The 19,801-nt window shown below is 47.6% G+C and overlaps 1 protein-coding gene across 3 annotated transcripts in view; it reads right to left on the bottom strand.

Moving 5' to 3' along the window:
- Nucleotides 1–19,801, bottom strand: part of Loxhd1 (lipoxygenase homology domains 1) — a 163,435-nt gene that overhangs the window by 72,048 nt on the left and 71,586 nt on the right. For 2 of the 3 annotated variants that reach the window (XM_037196946.1, XM_028872028.2), the window contains exons 15-21: nucleotides 15,362–15,438; nucleotides 13,162–13,358; nucleotides 10,512–10,704; nucleotides 8,175–8,335; nucleotides 4,991–5,462; nucleotides 4,376–4,530; nucleotides 1,503–1,636 (exon numbers count right to left, since the gene is read on the bottom strand). In XM_037196946.1, coding sequence (XP_037052841.1) covers nucleotides 1,503–1,636; nucleotides 4,376–4,530; nucleotides 4,991–5,462; nucleotides 8,175–8,335; nucleotides 10,512–10,704; nucleotides 13,162–13,358; nucleotides 15,362–15,438 — 1,389 coding nt within the window. The remainder of the gene's footprint in view (nucleotides 1–1,502; nucleotides 1,637–4,375; nucleotides 4,531–4,990; nucleotides 5,463–8,174; nucleotides 8,336–10,511; nucleotides 10,705–13,161; nucleotides 13,359–15,361; nucleotides 15,439–19,801) is intronic. The other variant, XM_028872029.2, reaches the window with a different exon arrangement.

Here is a 19,801-nt window from a genome sequence, read left to right as displayed (position 1 = left end):
TGGAGATAAAAAGTTTGGAATTTGCCAAGTTGGTTTTTGGTCTTGATTTGGTCCAGTATTTCCTCACTAAGCTCCCTTCCCTGAGTTTTGGAATGGTAATGTATGTCCTGTGCCATTATATGTTGGAAGTATAGGATCTGCTTTTTTGTTTTGATTTTTTACAGAGGGGTTACAGTTAAGAGATTGTCATGCATGTCAGGAGAGACTCTGGACTTTGAAACAAGTTTGAGACTGTTATAGACTATAGGGACTTTTGAAGTTGGACTGAATGCATTTTTTTGCATTATGATATGGCCTTTGGGGACCAGGGAGTGGAATGTGGTGGTTTGAAAGAAAATGACCCCCAAAGGGAGTGGCACTATTAGGAGAGGTATGGCCTTGTTGGAGAAAACGTGTCACTGTGGGGGTGGGCTTTGAGGTCTGTTTTGCTCAAGCTTCCCTCAATGTGACAGTCAGTTGACTTGCTGTTGCCTGTAAGATATAAGACTCTCAGCTCCAGTACCATGTCTGCCTAAACACCATGCTCCCCATCATGATGATAATGGACTGAACCTCTGAAACAGTAAGCAAGCCACCCCAGTTAAATGCTTTCTTTATAAGAGTTGTCATGGTCATGATGTCCTTTTATAGCAATAAAAACCCAGACTAAGATATGGGGCTAGGGCTTAACCTCCCAGAGTGCAAGAGCTCCTTTATCTATAGGGAGGACCAAATACCTTCTTCCCAGCCTAGGTCAGAGGGTGACTACTACAAGTCTCCAACAGTACCGGTTCAGTCTACCACCTGCTTACATACATCAAGCTAACCATGGATTCTGCATCTGGTTGAGAAGAAAAAGTAGAAAGATCAATAGCATTTGGGGACTTGAAATTCAAATTTCAGTGTGCACAAATAAAGTTTGATTGGCACACAGCCAGATTTCCCATTTCAGCGTCATTTCAGGTTGCTTTTTGTTGTTGTTGTTGTTGTTGTTGTTTTGAGACAGGGTCTTACTATGTAGCTCTGGCTGGCCTAGAACTCACTATGTAGACCAAGCTGGCACTGAACTCACAGAGATTCCTCTGCCTCTGCCTCTTGAGTGCTGGGATTAAACCTGTGCACCGGCATGCTCCGCTGAGGCTCAGCTTGTGCTTTTCCAGTGGAGAGCCTTCTACAGAGATCAAATGCTGTTCAAAACTGGAAACGGTTTCTATGTGGCCCTTTTAGAAAATGTTGCTGATCTCTGGCCCCTAGAGCATTAAAAACGGGTGCTCTACGTTGATTTCTTCATGGAGAGTTTGGGGTGAGATGCTGAGGTGGGTGTTCTGTAGGACTCTTATCTGATAGGGCAAGAACTTCTGGGAGGGAGAGAAGAGAGGCAATGCCCACCATGATTCCTTGATAGTCATCCTGGCCTTGGCCAACCCACCATCACCCTCAGACATCACCTCCCAATACCTGGTCCTCTCTCCAGGACCAGTTTAGTGCCAGGCACTCCCTCCATCCCCGCAAGTCCCACTCACGTGATCTCATTGTTCATGTCCGTGATGTCTACCCTGTCCAGGAACCAGCCTGGCCTGTTGCCTGTGTTGTCATGGCGAATCCGAATCTTGGTCAGAGCCCCCAGGTCAATGGCATAGATGGTGAAGGTATCTGTCTAGGAGAGGAGAAAGCATGACTCAGAGGGGCGACTCATGTCCTCCCCTCCCCCCACCACTGCCTTCAGCTCCAGTCTCTCAAGCACCCAAAGGAAGATCATAGAATCCAAAGCAGCCAGGAGCAGGTGAGAAAAATACAGCTCCTTGGTCTTGTTAGCACCATACTTTTCTGGTTTTTTTGAGCTCTGCATTCAAGCCTAGGTTCATCTTGAACTTGTCATCCTCCTGCCTCTGCCTCCCAAGAGCTAAAGGTTACTGGTGTGCACTGCTATGCCCAGTTCTTACACTGTTGCTTCATAACCCGGGTCTACGAGGACATCTTCTCACTTGCATTGTATTGAAGAAAGGAAAAGGAGAAAGACGGTGGCCTTGAGAGAGGCAGAAGAGAGACAAGTGAGCTGGATTTCACATTTGGTTTTTGTTGTTTGTTTTTGTTTTTCCAGACAGGGTTTCTTTTGTGTGGCCTTGGCTGTCCTGGAACTCGCTCTGTAGACCAGGCTGACCTCAGGCTCACAGATTCACCTGCCTCTGCCTCCCAAGTGCTGGGATTAAAGGTGTGTGCCTCTGCTGCCTGGCTGGATTTCACACTTGTGACGAGTGGGGGGAGGGTATACTGAGACCGTACTCTCAGTGTATACACATGCACAATCTCCTTCAGCCCTGTTTGTGTTGAACAGGCTCCATGAGCCAGTCCTGAGAAAATCCAAGGAGACTACAGAAAAGAAGATTTGGACATGGCCCTCACTTAGGTGGAAGATGAGTGGAATGTACGCCACGTATTCTGTGGTCCACAGACTTCTTTGGGTTGCCATATGCATCAGAGGAAGGAGGTAAAACAGAGACCCAGGAAGTGAGTGGGATCTTCTGGACACACCTTTAAAAAACTCTTTATTTTGAAAAAGATCTCAAAACTTCAGAAACCTTTCAGAAACAGATATAACCATGGCCTGCCTTCTCTTAGATGCTGCTCCTGCATGCAACATTAGTTGGATTACTCCATTTTGTCTCTCTCGTATATCCTTACTTTTTTTTTCTGGATCAGTTTAAAGCAGGTGATAAATACTATGATCTTTTACTCCTAAATATTTCAGTGTGGATTCCTAATAACAAGGACATTCTCATTTAACACCATACAGTGATCAAACTTGTGTTAACTTCAATACAATATAGCCATGCACACTTAAGAACAGGGATAATGTTCTGAGAAACATGTGGCTAGGTAAGTTTTGTCATTGTGCAAACATCATACTGTGTGTTTACACACAGTGAGATGGTGCAGTGTCACTGGGTGATATACTCTGAGGGGACCACATCCCATATGCCATTCATTGTCAGCTGAAACGTTACATGGCACATGTAGGCAGTATTAACACTGATTGCAGCAACCCTACCCGTCTGCCCTCTACAGTGATGCCCCAATCCAATGCCCCAATCCAATGGCTGTAACTTTCCAAGGTAAGGTACCGAGATGCAGAAACAAAACCCAGTACTGAATCATGGGAGGGATGCTGAAAGGAAACATGGGGTGGAAAGGGTAAGAAAAAGCTCATGGCATGAGCTGGAAACTATTTTAATAGATTTGGTTTATGGTCCCTTCCTGTGTCGACAAGAGAACCTGGTCTGGAGAGAGGGGCAAGAATAGGGGGGAGACATTCCCTATGGTGTCATGCCTTACTCAGTCTTGATGCAGGGGGCAGGGGCTAGGTCCTGCCCCAACTTGGTATGCCAGCCTGTGTTGACTACCCAAGGGAGGCCTTACCCCCTATGAGGAGGGGAAGGGGTGGGATGGGGGTAGGTGGGGGGAGGGAGCAGGAGAAGGGGAGGGAGGCAGAACAGGGGTTGGTATGCAAAAGGAAAGTAAAATTTTTTAAATAAAAAAAAAGAATAGGAGGGTGAGATGAGGGGGGGTGGGGGGGGACAGGGGATTTTGTAAAATCTCGAAGGACGGGAGAGCAGCGTTCTTTAGCTTTCTTTTTCGTGTCTCTCCATTGCTCCTGGAAGAGTGAGGTGCACACACTCCATTCACAGGTTCCCTTCCTCAGAAGAAGCATCAGGCTTTGCAGCCATGCTTTCAAGGTCATGGTGGGAATCTCTCTGTCCCCGTCACGCAGCTACACCATACTTACCTGTCCAGATTAAGTCATTCCTGTCCACCAAGCCTCCTCCAGAGTGTCGGGTGTTTTGTTTTGTGAGATAGCCTCACTATATAGTCAAGGCTGGCCTCAAACTCAGGGTCTGGAGAAATGGCTCGGCAGTTAAGAACGTTGGTCCCTCTTCTAGAAGACTGACTGGATTCCCAGCCCACATGGTAGTTTACAGCTGCCTATAACTCCAGTCCTAGGAGATCGAATGCCCTCTTAGGGCCTTTGTGGGAATTGAATGCACACAGTGCACAGACATACATGCAAGCAAAACACCCATACACACACACACAAAAAAAAAAAACATAAATAGATATATATTAAAGCTCACTTAGTGTCTGAATATAGTATTCTCTGGCTGACCCTGAGGACCAATGAACCTACAGGATTCCCTTGCAGGTATCTGCCTGGAGTCTTTTCACAACTCTCCACAAAATACTGGTGCTCACAGAAGGGTAGCTGCGGCCAGGCCTCACTAGACTGAATGCAACACCCTGTTAGACACACAGTGGACATAATACTGGCGGAGGCTGCTGTGGGCAAAATGTTCCCTGTCTGGCTCCCACCCACCCAGGGGCCAGAAAGCTCTCACTCTACCTGGCCTTGCTCAAACTTGTTGGATTTGTCTGATTTCTTCAGGGGCCGCTCCCCTGTGTCCCCGTATTCCTCACCGTAGATGGTCAGGTAGACGTTGGCATCAGTGCCAGCCTTGGGCACGTTCCCTGTGATCACCTGGACCTCGTAGGTATTAGCTGGAGACACAGAGAGATGCAGCATTGAGAACACCAGGGCCACAATATAGAGCAGTGGCCCAGGCCCTTGGATCCAGGTAGACCCTGGAACCCGGAAGGGTCTACTGCTGTGGCCGTACCAGCGTACCCTCTTCCCATCCAAGACTTGCACTTGCCATGACACCAAGAGCCACTGGGCCTCAGCAATCCTCCTACCTTACCCCCATATTTGGATATATCAAGATGTGTGAGAGTCTCTCTCAAAGCCAGTGCTTCCCCTTGAGAGGCACAGGTCAAGGTAGCGCTTAGCTCCAAACAGAGGGGTCAATGGTTGCTTTCCAGGTGCAGGTCAAGAGAGCTATTTATGAACCACAGTGGGGTCCCACCTACTCAGCCTCTACTTGAGAGACACTGAGTCACCCTGCCACCCCCCTGGTCCCTTTAGGGAAAATATGCTCCTCGCCCCCTTTTCCAGGCTTACGCTCAGGACCAGGTCGACCAGCTGGGACCAATTCCACGACAAGCTCATTGTCCTCCTTGCCCCGGGCCAGCCAGCGGTTGGCTTCAAACTTGTACTGTTCGATCACTTCCTGCATCCCTGGCCCCAACTCCTCCTCTTCCTCTTCCTCCTCTGTCTCTTCCTCTTCTTCCTCTTCGGATGAGGACTCTTCTGATGAGGACTCCTCCTCCTCGCCCTCATCCTCCTCATCGCTGCCTTTCTTCTTTTTCTTCTTCTTTCTCTGCAGCTTGGCCTTGAGCCTCTCCTTCTTCAGCAGCTGCCGCAGCTTGTCCTTCTCCTTCTTCTTCCGGGCCTCCTCCTCAGGGGTCAGGTTCGCCTCCTGCACCACCAAGTGCCGCAGCCACACCGTCTCCACGAACCAGCTGGGCCCAAAGCCCTCGCCCGTGTGTCCCAGTCGGATCTTGTAGATCTCGCCCACATCGGCCGCTTCCAGCTGTGCAAAGTGCAGGGCGGCGGTGGCTGACATGGCCCCTGCCGTCCTCCCGGCCTCCCCCAGTGCTGAGCTTCAGTGTAGAGAGGTCTCGGCTCCTGCTCAGAAGTCTGAAAGTTCCCCCTCTCCCACTGTGTCTGGCCCTTCCCCAGGCTTAAGGAAAGACTTTTCTAACTCCTGTGGAGTTCATCTCCCTGCTTTTCCTCTCTTTGTCCCTACTCTTGCTTCTGTAACCTGGCTCCTGCAGCTCCCTCACCCTGTCAGGCCTGCGGTTACTCCCTTCCTACCTCCACCTCCAACCTGTTCACAGTCCTGCGCCTCATTATTACCTTAAAAACACACAGGCAAGAGCCTGGCAGTGGTGGTGGCACATGCCTTTAATCCCAGCACTCAGAAGGCAGAGGCAGGGGGATCTCTGTGAGTTCCAGGCTAGCCTGATCTACAGAATGAGTTTCAGGACAGCCAGGGCTACACAGAGAAGCCCTGCCTCAAAAAAACAAAACAAAAAAAAAATCAAAACAACCAACCAACCAAAAACCACAGACAATATCTTCATGTGATCACAATTAGGAAGATACCATTTCGCAAGAAGCAAAGAAATGTGTTTCTTTGGGGTAACAAATAAACAAAACCCTCACCCATTTTCTCTGTGGTCCCCATCCTTCCCAGTCACACAACCTTGGTTTGCCAGACCCTTGAGCTCAGTGGGGGCCCAGGACTTAGCTGGCCTTGGCCCTATACTGCCGTCCAGGTACTCTAGAGCTGTCTGTGGTCTGACAATGAAATGAGCCCCGTAGGCTCCTAGGTTCGAACACCCAGTCTTCAGCTGGCATTGTTTGGAGGACTGTGAAACCTTTAAGAGGTAAGGCCCTGTTGAAGGGACTGAGTCACTAAAAGCGGACCTCAAGTTGTCATAGCCCGGCCATTTTCCCTGCTGCTTTCTGCTTGGCCACTGTGATGCAATGTGACCAGCTGCCTTACACCCTGCCACCATGCCTTCCTTGTCGTGATGGACCCTATCAATCTTAAACCATAAATAGAAATAAACCTTTTTGTCCTAAGTTGATTTTTTCCAGCATTTTGTCACAGTAATGAAAAAAGAAGTTAATACAAGCCACGAGTTCCCTTTAAGGACAAAGATCATCATTTGGAGTCTCTTCCCGTGGGCCTAGGGCACAGTGGCTCCACCTCAAATTCACTGTCACTGTGTCATGTGTCCTGCATTCTCAGGAAGAGGGTTCTGAGGTTCAGACTTTGTGGAGAGCTCAGCAAGAAGTGTGCCTGGCTCTCCGGAGCACCTTGACATTGAGTCATCTTCATGTTTGACTCTTCTCAAAGTCAAGTTCCACCAGTCCTCCCATGTGAGTGCCAGCGATCTGAGACCCGAGGCTGCCCTGTGGTTCAGTGTCCCACCCTTTAATTCCAGACCCAGAAGAGGACACAGCTCTCCTGGCTTCACATTCAGAACCACAATGGAGCTAACCCACCTTTGTAAGGAAATCACCAAGCAAGATGGTGCCTAGGGCCTAGGTAAAGCAGACTTTCTCTTGTCACTCAGGGGATGGGAACTGTGCGCTGTTCAATTACATTTCTATGACTGCGTATCTGACACTGGCTCTTTTTATTGCTATGGCGACTGTGAAGCCAGCCAGGCAGTGATTACAAAACTGGATGATACCAATGAGGAAGCTGAGGAGGTCCTGAAAGGTCAGATACATAGGCTTGGGCCTCTCATTGGTGTATGAAGACGTGACCCAATGAGGGCCCTGGGCCTGTAATCTTCTAGACATTTGTGACCCTGGCCTGGCCCCAACTCACAACCTTTCCTGGGCATTGGAGAAGGCTCTTCACCAAAGACCAAGGTGTTTGTGGTACAAAAACACACATGGAACACCCAGCATAAGCATGCTTCCTCTACACACATGTCTGAGGTGCACACATGTGCTTATACACATATATACATACACAAATGCTTTCATATCCAGCATAAAATATGCAGTGGCTCTGTACCTCCTGCCTTACCAACAATGTGCTCACATTTATGTCTTTTTTTCCTTCTAGGCAAAGACTTGCAGTATGAAGAGAGGATGCTCAAGGACATTAAAAACTCATTAGCAAACCCTGCTACCTCCCAGGGGCCTGCCTAAGAAATATGGACTTGACACCAGCCTGGGAGAAGTTCAGAGTCAGAGCCATAGACAGGGAGTAGGCAGAGGGACCAGCCCTGGCGCCATCATGGGTGAAAGAACTAATCACTGCAGACTGGACAGTGTACCGGAATCACTGATTGAACTTCCAAGAGAAAGCTATCTCAGAGAACACACCCACTTCCAAAGACTGATTTGTCTAGTTTGGGGTATGAACGAGGCAGTCCTTTTCCTCAAAGATCACCAGGTGACTCAAGTGTAAGGCCAGGAAGGACTCCTACTCATTTCAGGCCCTCAAACTCAAGTCCAAGAAAGAAGTTACCATTCACGGGCACAAGGTAGAACATGGGCAAACATCCATGTTTGCTCCTTCCCAGTTCAAAACTCTACACTGCTCATTGCTTCCAGGAATCCCCCAGGAACCCAAGGGAAGTTTAATCCTCCAGGGAACATCTCCCATTCAGCCTGTTCTCCAGTGGATGTTGGTGAGGAAAGAAGACTACCCAGGGCACCACCACAGTGACCCCTAATCCTCTGTTGGCACCCCCATTGCCTCACTCTCACACACCTGGAATATGTCCTTGGATGCCCGATCAAAAACTTTGGAGCGGCTGGAGAGGAAGAGTACTTCAGTCTTGCCTTCTTCACCGTAGATCTGCACATAGACTCGGGAAGTGGTGCCTGCACCACCTACATCCCCTGTCCAAACCTCAACCTCGTAGTGGACCACTAGGTGGACACATACGGGAGAAATGGGTGTTTAGTAATAACAGCAATGATAGCAATAAACATTTCCCAAGCCCTTCCCACATGCAATTCCCAAGCCCATCCCACATGCCTGATCCTTCAAGGCATCATCTTCTCTAACCTTCCCAAGGCACTGAGCCAACATTTTGCAGATGGACAAGCTTAGGCTTAGAGGACTTGAGTGGGCTGCAAAAATGGCAAACCTATGCAATTGACTGTGACATCTAGCCATCCATTGCAGCCCATGTGTCCTTGGAGATCAGGAGTGAGGGCGACTTCATGCACCAGCTGGCACTGTTATCTGCCTGCCTGCTATAGTTTGTTCCCTCTAAGACTCAAACTGAAATCGAATTGCTATTATAAGATGTAGAGGCTTAAGAAGTGATCAGACCATGAGGGTTCACCCTTCTGGCTGAGACTGAGTGTGTTCCCTTCTTTCTCTGTCCCTATCTACCATGTTAGAATGCATCAAGAGGGCTCTCACCAGATGCCAGCACATTAGTACTGAACTCATGGGGTATAGGACTGTAAGCCAATTCATTTGTGTGCGTCTCACATTGTATAATCTAAAATACTATAGACTACTACTACTATACTGTCACAATGCTACATTGCAGCAACAAAAATTACATTAAATTACAAAGCTGCTGATGCTGGGCAGATACAACAGGGCAGGAGGAAGCAAAAGTTGCATTTATTTTCCTTCATTTTAGTGAAGGACAAGAGGTTGGAACGATAGTGCTCATTTAAATATAAGCACCTTTCAGAACATGTCCTGCACAGAAAAGGCTGTGCGTGTTTTGAAATGATATTTATCAGGGTGTTAGAGGGTGGTGAACACATGTTATTGGTAGGGAGCAGTAGAGGTACGCAAATGGAGTAGGTGTGTCTCCCTAAAGGACTACGGCACCATGTGTCTACCGATAGGAGTACTCTAAGACTTGGTAGAAGACAATATTGGGATTGCTTTTTAGGTAAAGCTAGTTTTGTGTGTGTGTGTGTGTGTGTGTGTGTGTGTGTGTGTGTGTGTGTGTGTGTATGGAGTGTCATCCTCTATTACTCTCTACCTTAATTATTTGAGACTGGGTCTTCTACCAAAATTTTAGCTTATCAACTTAGCCAGTTGACTGCCTGGCCAGCAGGCTCCCGAGACTCACTTTTCTCCTTTCTCTCCGACCCACTCAGCACTGGGACTGCAGACATGTGCCGTCACACCTAGCTCTTTAGTAAGTGCTGGGGATCCTAACCCAGCTGGCTATGTTTGTTCAGCAAGCACATGTCATTCTGGCTGAAGGAGAGTCGCCTCAGCTTTGTGTTGCTTCTTAGGAGAATTCCTGAGAAGAAGGCTGTGGGAAGAAAGCTACAAGCATCTGCCCTCAGGAGAGATGTGGATATACAGTGTCCATGAGAAGATGGGATGTGGGGCACAGTCTCTGGGCACCCTTGGGAGCCTCTGCCCTCCCATGAGTGAGGGCTCATGGAAGACAGGGCCATGGAAGACAGGGCCAGGGCCATCCTGACCTGCTGCTGCTCAGAAAAAGCTGCTCACAAAGCCTGTCTACTTGCCCTACCCCCACCCTCTCACCTGCTCCATCCTCCCTAGAGTTCCCCCTTCCTATCAGGCAGTCTGCTCACTCTCTCACAAGGACACGACTTTGGTCTGTTTTGTTAACAGCTACCTTCACGAAGCCCAAGGTAGGACTGGCTGGAGAAACCTCAATAGACATTTATTAAAAGTCTGACCTCCTCTGTTGGTTTTCCTAAGGGAAGATGTAGACTATGCCCCACATTCTGCCACAGGGTTGAGAATATACATTTCCTATTTTTTTTCTTCTTCTGTATTTCTCCAGGATAAAAGTTCTATCTACTGGGTCCTCACATTTGTCATCTGTGAAACAAGCCCTTGTTGCCTTCCAGACACACAGTGCTAAAGACCACAGGAATGCACCCCCAACATGCACACACACACACACACACACACACACACACACACACACACCACTGTGTCCCTTTTCCCCACCACAGGGAGACAAAACTCAGTCACCACGTGGCCTGCCTTCCTTTGGCCCCTCCTTCCTCTGATTCCATCCTTCCTCCTCCCCCACTGAACAAGGGAGCAATGCTGAGGTGCCCAGGGCCCACTCCGCCTCTTTCGTACATTTCTGGATCTCCACGACCTCGCTGGGGTAAAGCTCCACCTCCAGACGCCCGTCAGCCTGGTTCTTATCCAGCCAGCGGTTGGCAGGAAAGGTATACTGCTTGCCTTGGCGGGGCACACGGATCTGGACGCTGCCCAGGAACCAGCCTGCATGCATGCCTGTGCTGTCGTGCCCAATCACCAGCCTGTTGATCTGGAAGGAAACTCCAGGAAGGGTGTGTGAACAGCAGTGTGCAGAAAGAGTCAAGCTTCCACCTCCATCTCTCTGAATACTGGTGCAAAAAATCTCCCCTCGACTGGGGCCTCCAGCACCTTGGGAGAAGGCTCTGATCCTGCCTGTCCTAGCAATCAGGAACCCGGGAAACCACCTACCTAGGTGGGCGTTTCCTGCCCAGAGGCTCCACCCCCTCCTCCTCCTCAGTCTAACTCACGTCCACTGTCAGCTGTGAGAAGAAAGTAGTGGGCGGAGCTGGCAAGGACTTGGGGATCTGTTAGGTACTTTAAAAGGAGCCTGTGGCCGCAGGAGCAGTTAAACGCTCCACGGGTCCGACAGCTGCCACTGCTTTACTTTACTTTGATTTGAAGTCGCACAGTGGTGCACATTTCTGCATCGCCTTGTCGTTTCCTCCCTGTAGGGTCAGAGAATTTGCAGACAGCCTCTCTTAACAGGGGGGGTTCTGTCTCGAATCCTCCTCTTACTCTCGGACCCGGGGAACACTGTTCTCTGTCTGTGAACAGTCTAACGTCACTTGCTTCGCGATTTGACACGGTGACATCTTTGCCTGTAGGCAACTAGGGGTGAGAGTTCAGACGGCCCGTCATCGTCCTTATGTGTATTTGGTTTCTCGGGGTTTGAACGGCTTTCGTTTTTGTGGAAATGCTGTATACAGGTTAAATGTAACAATAGATGGGATGAGCAGATGGCCTCTAAGAGCCCTTCCAGCCTTGACTTTTTCTTTGTAGTGCTTTAGGGGTTGGGGTGGGGGGGGTGGCACTACCCATGTCTGATGCCCAAAGTCCACATTTAGAAAACTGTCCACTCAAGCCCTGGTCCTTGCTTTCACACGTACTAAGGGCCTCTTTGCAGCTGTCGGGGAAACTCCGTCACAGTTCTCACAGCTGAGTATATGGAGCACAAGCCCCTGAAATGGCTCAGTTTTCAGGTTATAAAGCCTGGGAACCTTCCGGATGTCTGACCCGACAGAGGAGAATGCCATTGCTTTTCTGTGATGCTGGGCCTGTCACAGTTCCAGGGAGAGAGTAAGGAAGGGTTAGGACAAGGGCAGGTGTCTGTTGTCAGACATGACTAGAAGCTCCCAGAAGACAAGAACTGTCACTCAGTTCTACATCCCCTCAGACTGGAGCAGAGGAATTGTTCAGCAGTGTGCACTGAGGCCTGACTGTAAGTGGGCGGGTATTCTAACAGATTCAATGCTAATAATAATCCCATGGCATCTCTATCATTGGGAATGAGACAACTGATAAAGACAAGGTTAAATAACTTGCACATGGCAAGTCTGGAAATGCTAGGCTCCCAAGCTCTTGCCACACTCTTCACTGAGGGACTTTCACTAACATGAGGGCAAGTCTCCACGGCCTTCTACTGTCAACCCCCTCCCCTCAGGCACCCAGAAATCCTTCGGTAAAGGGGAAAATTATCATTTCATAATTATTAATTTATCTTAAAATGTAAATCTATTTGAAGTTCATTTACCTCAAGGGGTAAATGACTACAAGACCTTTTCCTAGTACAGGTTGACGAGAGAAGAGGGTTCACATGAAAGAGGGGGAAGCCCACAGGAGAGGAGGGGCAGGCATGATGAGGTCACAAAGGGCATGCCCCACCCCAGTGCTCATCACGTGACATTTGGAGACACACACTCAAATCCAGAATTGGGAGATATTATCCCTTCCATTTGGTTTTTCCTTCTCTCTTTTCCCTCCCTGAATCCAGCATCCCCCTCTCCAGCATTCATGCTCCGTCTATATTAACCCAGGACTGTAGTTAAAAATGTTGGGGGTAACGTTACTAAAATGTGTATTACAGCCTCAAAGAAGCTCTACAAGTGTAACTACTGTCCATGTATCTGCAGCTGTTTGTCCATGGGGAAAACAAAATACTCTCTAGCAACTGCTAAGAGTGTGGTTCTTTTCCTTCAAAATGGGCTCACCCATGTGCACATCAGTGCTGTGGATATCATTCTGTATAAATAAAACACTGATTGGCCAGTGGCCAGGCAGGAAGTATAGGCGGGACAAGGAGAGAGGAGAATTCTGGGAAGTGGAAGGCTGAGTCAGGGAGTCACTGCCAGCCACCACCATGACAAGTAGCATGTGAAGACGCTGGTAAGCCATGAGCCACGTGGCAAGGTATAGATTTATAGAAATGGAATAATTTAAGCTGTAAGAACAGTTAGCAAGAAGCCTGCCACAGCCATACAGTTTGTAAGCAATGTAAGTCTCTGTGTTTACTTGGTTGGGTCTGAACAGCTGTGGGACTGGCAGGTGACAAAGATTTGTCCTGACTGTGGGCAAGGCAGGAAAACTCTAGTTACACATCAGTGCAGATGTGAATGTGTATGTAGACACATGTGGGGCAATGTAGGAACATGGGGAGACAATAACACCTGATTCTGGGATGGACACTTACAGTTCCAATGTTCAGGGTCTCCAGTGTGAACTCATCTACCCGGCCGCGTTCGAAGTAGTCTTTGAGGTTGTTGTCAGAGACAAGAAGAATTTGCTTGATGGTGTCAGATTTCTCTCCATAGAGCTTGATGTACACCCTAGAATCTGTGCTGGCCCCAGAGACATCCCCGGTCTTCACACTGATGTGATAGCGAAAGTCTGAACATGCCAAGGCAGAGAGAGACAGGAAGTTAGTACAGGTCGTGCAAGGATCGAGGTGTTGGAAAGAAGGAGACAATCTTCAGTCATGGAAGACCCAGGCTAGGAGTCAGGACACTAGGACCTGGAGCCTGGAGTCTGTAACTGGTAGTAGAGGGGCTCCCTCCATCTCTGTGGAGCCCCCTCATCTATAAAACCAGGGCCCTGCCTCTTCCTGTTCTGTAGTAGATGACTGTGCTGAAGGTAAGAAAGTAAGTTTTAGATAAGAACACTCACATCCCAGAGTCTCGAAGCATCTCCAGAAATCCCCTGATCCAGCTTCTGATGGGTGAGGAACCAGCGCCAAAGGCAATGGAGCTTTCCAATACTTATCACGTCGGGCAAACATTCTATGCTATTATTGCTAAGTACTCTCATCCCAACCTTGCAGGCAAAGGATGTAGAACTCAGAAGGTCAGGTGTTTGACACAAGATGGTAACAATCAAGTCACCATCCATGGGCTGGAGAGATGGCTCAGAGGTTAAGAGCACTGACTGCTCTTCCAGAGGTCCTGAGTTCAATTCCCAGCAACCACATGGTGTCTCACAACCATCTATAACGAGATCTGGTGCCCTCTTCTGGCCTGTAGTCATACATGCTGTATACATAATAAATAAATAAATCTTTAAAAAAAAAAGTCACCATCCAGAAGTAAAACCTTGGTATGTATTTAAAGGTGCTCCCTCCCCTCATAAGATACCATGTAATGTTATCCCATTTTTATCTCCCAGAAATCTCTGCACCAGCCTGTGTGCGGGATAAAGAACACCAGAGGAAAACATAAGTTATGGGACAACACCGGCCAAGCTCTAGCTGTTGAGGCAGGCTCCAGGGTGTGTTTCTTAGACAAAGAAGAGCATGTTAAACGCCAGTCACTCATTGCTTCTGTAGGCTCTTCCTACTGGGATGTAGTCTAGAGGAAGTAAGCCAAGACCCATGCCTGGGGCCAGCTGCAACAGAACTCCCCTGGGGCCATCTGCAGCCCCCTGTCGGCTCAGCTCCACCGGGGACATCCACTGGGGAAACAGACGGCTTTGCTGCTGAAAGATGCAGCAGGAACCAGGAGACGTCTTCCTCGTGCCCTTTCCTGTATAAACCTCTCCAAGACTCTGACTAGGAGAGCAGGAGGGTGGGTGCCCTGTCTACACTGTGGAATGGGAGCCTGCTGCAGTAGCAAGGGCAGCAATCTAAGGTAGAGACGTTCTGGGAAGCGATCCCGGTTCCATCAGCAACCATAGGCCTGAGTGTTCCCGTCATGGGGAAGATATCCTCTTATCGTAAACATGGGTGACCACTTCTCATGAGCTCCTTCCTAGTTCTTAGACTCTGTGACACTGAGCGCTACACTGGATGTTGTAGTTCAACTGTGTGATCTGACCTTAGTAAAGGTAAATATTAGTATCTACATCTTCCTGGCCTCGGTTTCCCCTTATGACAAATGGACAACTGCCTCCCTCTGGGGTTATTGCACAGCTCAGATGAGTTACACCAGGGAAACATGGAGTGCTGCACTGCTGGACTCTAGAGGTGTGGCTCTTTTAAACATTATCTAAAGTGCATGGTCAGACCACACATCTGGACACGTATCACTAGTAAGGAAAACTCCAGGGCTCCAGGGCAATGCTCAGCAGTTTAAAAGTCCTCATTCAACAGTCCCTTCAAAATGCATTTCTGCTCACAAACCGGGGTCCCCGTGCCTGGTGCCATCAGCTGGTGCTATTGTTCTTGTTGCTCTGCTGACCCATACTCATTCAGGGTCTAACACCATGGCCATGCTTGGACGGTGCATTCAAGCACAGACACACGAGAACTTTCCAGACCTCTTTTCTCCACCACCCTGTGCAGCTTTCATGAAACAAAGTGAAGAAGATGTGTCTTCCCTAAAGGTCTAGGTCCTGGTTAGCTGGGGAGGCACCTGACATGCCCCCGGGACACCCGTCACCTGGTCGTCAGGACAACTCACTCTTGAGTGTAGCATTACTGTCACTGGGTAGCAGTTCTCGGACCAGCTGTCCATCATCCTTATCCTTGTCCAGCCACCTTGAGAGAAATGAGGCGGGGTGTTAGTTCTCTGAGTGGAACAGGCAACACTCCAACCATCACACCCCTCATACAGAGTCACCAGGAGGCCCGGAGTTTGGAGTTCAGCAAAAGAAAGTGGGTCTTTGAGATCTCCTAGCAAAGTATTCCAACCCAGACCAGAGGAAGACTTTCTGGAGAAGGCAGACGGCTGGCTGAGATTGGAAAGATGACAAGATGTTGGCCAGGAAAAGAGAGAAGAGCATCCCGAGGGACAAACATAGCCTGGGATGGAAGTCCAAGTGTTGCTGAAAGGCCCGTGTAGATGGAATACAGCATGTGAGAGCCAGGGTTGCCAGCAAATGAGGAAGGGCAAGGACAGGCACAGGACCGTGGTGAAAGGCCACTGTTACTGTCAAACATCTTCTCAGGGTCAGCTGTGTGTGGCGCTGTGACAGGGCTCTGTCTGGGAGAAAGCAGAGAGGACTCCAGGGTAACAGCTCAGGCTGCTGACAGCCTACAGCCTGACCAAGAAGACGGCATAGACTCAACGAGGCACAGAGGGTAGGCTTGAACAAAGGACGTGCTGCCAGGACTCCGAGAAAGGAGAAGGACCTGTGGTGAGGAAGCTGAACTGGCATCTTCAAACATGGATGAGATTTGACCGCAGGAAAGTGCCAGTCTGTGGTTTTTCAGGGCTCAGGGTTGATATCTATGCCTCATCAGGATGTCATACTGAGCAGTGGCTCCAGCCCTCTGTTGGCTGTCCCCCAGAGGAAGAAATGTGGGGGACATCCACCTGCAAGGCATCTTTCCCTTAGAACACAGAGGCCAAGTCGGAAAAGTAAGACTACTGTGCAAGCACACGTTGTATATATCCCACAGGTTTGGAACCAGTTTGTAACCCAGTGCCAGCCACTGCTCTCTCGGGTTCTTAAACTGTGGAGCGTGACCTTACAGAGAGCCGTGGAACTCACTGCGGGAGTTGTGAAATTGGGGAAACAGTGACGAGGTTCTGATTCTGATGCACAACAATCCAAACCTAAAGAAAAAAGGGTGAAAAAATCCAAGGTAGCGGTGCTTGCCGGTGCTGTGCGGGTGACGTCACTCGACTCTGAGCACACAGCACTCTCACTTTTCCTACTAGTGTAACCACAAGCAACGCCAATGTAGCCTGGAGCTCTTCGGCCCCGATTCAAGACCACTGTGTCATGTTACGAATCATAGTGTTTTTATACTCTACATTGAAGCATGAATCTTAAAACGTTCTTATTAATAAGATCAAACCTGAGGCCAGTTATTGGGGTCAATGCTGGTAGATCAGATGCAGAACAAGCCACAGCTAACCTCACCTTGCCAATTTCTTAGCTTGTCTTGTTTCCTTAGACTAGAAGTCTCTGAGTCCTCATCCAGAATGAATCTCAGCTGAACTGTGTTGCTCGAAAGCCTAAAGCTTAACCAGCCAAATGCTTCTTGTTCCTGGTCCTCATGACATATATATCTTTCTGCCTTCTACCATCACTCCCTGAGATTAAAGGTGTGTGTCACCACTATGCCTGGCTGTTTCCAATGTGGCCTTGAACTCACAGAGATCCCAGATGGATTTCTGCCTCTGGAATGGTAAGATTAAAGGCATGTGCTATCACTGGCTATCTTAAGTATCTAGTGGCTTTTCTGTTCTCTGACCCCAGATAAGTTTATTAAGGTACACAATATTTTGGGGAACACAGTACCACCACACTACATATAATTTTTTTCTGCTCTTCTAGAAACATAATTGTTTCATCATGAAAATAAAGACCTTTACTATTTTCCTACCATCCTTCCTTAGGAAATGCCAAATTAGAATATCTATATTTGATTGTGTTAGAATATTTAGTTTTTATCATTGTTGTTTGAGTTTCTGGCTTGAGTTTGACTTAAAAGATTATCAAATGAATGTTGCCTTGGGATTAAAGTAAAATTTCCAACAATTTCTGAAAAGATCCTAAGCATCCTTCTGCCATTTTGTACAATCTGTTTGTGCAAAGCAGAGCTATCAGCATTGACAGTTGGAAAATCAAGGTATCGGTCAGTTCTGAGAAACATTCAAGATACTCAGCATTCTGCAGAATCAAACATTCAGAAAATATTTAACTTTTTCTGTAAAAAAAAATCAATAAATATAACCACCTCATTAACAAAATAGCTAATTAAAAACAACTAAATTAAAATAATTAATTAAAATTTTTGATTTTGTCTCTAATAAATAGTAAAATTATTTGTATATCAAAGAGTTGTAACAGATTTCTTTATGATTTATTATACATAAATGTTTTCTTTGTTAGCAATTTTGTTGACCTAGACATCTAGGATCACATATATATTTATTGGGCAAAAAGGGGCCATGAGTGGAAAAACTAAGAGCTTTATGTTAGAGAATTGCAGAGACCAAGACATTTTTGTCTAGAACACATATCTCCTTACTTTATGCCTTGGTGCTTGTCTTCAAAGCCCATCCCTTCACGATCCTAGAGGGTAGAGCTTTCTAAGCCTGTGACGATGCAATATGCAATATTATAATAAAGCATATCTCTTGCATTCTAAGATACTAGAACTTTTGCCACCCTCACAGGCAGGGCTAATAATACACCCTGATGTCACTGAAGACTGCTGTCCTGTTGTGTACAGTCCACTTGTTTAACTTACCTTTAAGAAAACAACCTAACAACCAACCTTACTTGCCTTGGATTTCCCATTAGCTTTTACAACCTAAGCTATGCATAGCTATAATCTTAAATTATCGACTCTTCCATGTCACTGACCTAAGAGTAATACATGTGTGTTTATATGTATGTATGTTATGATAATTATTTGCTGGAAACAGAAAACAGGCTGAAAGCAGCCTTATAAAATATCTACCATAAATGCTGGAAGTGGCATTTGGATATATGGCTTGGTAGTGTTCGCTTGTAAACTGGGTCATCTGGAATAAATGACTTAATCCCTTGTAAGACTCTATATCCCTCATGTGATGCTTTCTGTGTTGCTTGATAAAGAGAGAGCAAAGCCCTTTGCTAGGAACATGCAGACTTAGAGCCAGAAAGAGACAAGTTCACAAGACAGTATTCAGGCAGACGCAGATTCAAACCCACACAACAGACAGACTGGAACAGCAGGAAATACTGGGAAAGAGGAGTAAAGAGTTCAAATTGGGCTCTCTTTAGATTAATTATACCGAGGGTCAGCTTTTTAATTTAGTTCCCTTGATGTTACACCTATGCATTATTGGTGACTTGAGTTTGTCATTAATGCATTCAAACCAACACATAAGCCTGTAAAGGAAGCCAGGGCTTACAGCTCATGAAGGAAGCCAAGGCGCCACCTCCTCCCTGCCCCTTCCAGCATGTAGCTCAGGCCTCCTGAATAATGACCCCTTCCCAGGGCCGATGAGATAACACCATGCTTTCCTCAGCTCTTCTTACTTATTTCATACACGAATCCCAAGGGCTCCCACTCCCAGGGGACCTCACTGTCAGTTTGTAGTAGCAAACACTAAAATGCTGTTCGTTCATGTAGGTTTTAGGGCTGTGGTTCAGAACACCGGAAAGATGAAGCCGAGAGTTCAAGACACATAGATTCAGATTCATGGTGTCATCCTAAGCAATGGTGATAGAGGATTTGGGAACCACAGGCTGTTAGCTACCATCCCTTAAACTGAACCATTGGGACTTTCCCTTCCTGTCTTGCTAAGGTCTCTGATGGCTCCCATAGTCACAGAGCCCACAGGAGAGATGGCTGGGATGTTGTCTGGCCATGAATGGAAGCAGATAGGCCACCAGTCATCAGAAAATCTTACCTGTTATTCCTTGTCTCCTCCATTTATCTATCCCCAGCCCCTCCCAAGAGGTAAAAGGACACCATGACACATGCTTTTGTTGCTACCCAAATACTTAGAGGTATTAATAGACATAGTTTTAAAAAGCTATTTCCTTTCAGCTTCAAATGCTTCAACCTAGTTTTGCCATGAGGTGTTGCTAAATGGATGTTAGCATGCTGGTAGCTTCATGACTCTTTCCCTGGAGCTCACAGGAGTGTGCACATTACACACACACACACACACACACACACACACACACACACACACACACACACTTAAAATAGCTCAGAACTACTTTGCCTTCCCTGCTATGGGAGTTGCACAGCTCAGATGAAGAATGAATCAATGTGTGGGCTCAGGCCCCAGGTTAATCTGGCTTGTGTTCCTCCCAGGTATTAGCACAGGTGGATAAGAGCCAGCGGGGTTTCATGAAACCCTGATATTTCTCCTTGTTCTAGAACGCCTCTATTGGCAACTTTAGGAATCACCAGGAACTGCCGGTTGTGCAAGGAGCACTTCAGAAAA

The sequence above is a fragment of the Peromyscus leucopus genome, chromosome 19, assembly GCF_004664715.2.
Source record: "Peromyscus leucopus breed LL Stock chromosome 19, UCI_PerLeu_2.1, whole genome shotgun sequence".
NCBI lineage: Eukaryota > Metazoa > Chordata > Mammalia > Rodentia > Cricetidae > Peromyscus > Peromyscus leucopus.
Note: the sequence above shows the minus strand (reverse complement) of the source record. Positions and strands in the feature narration are given on the sequence as shown.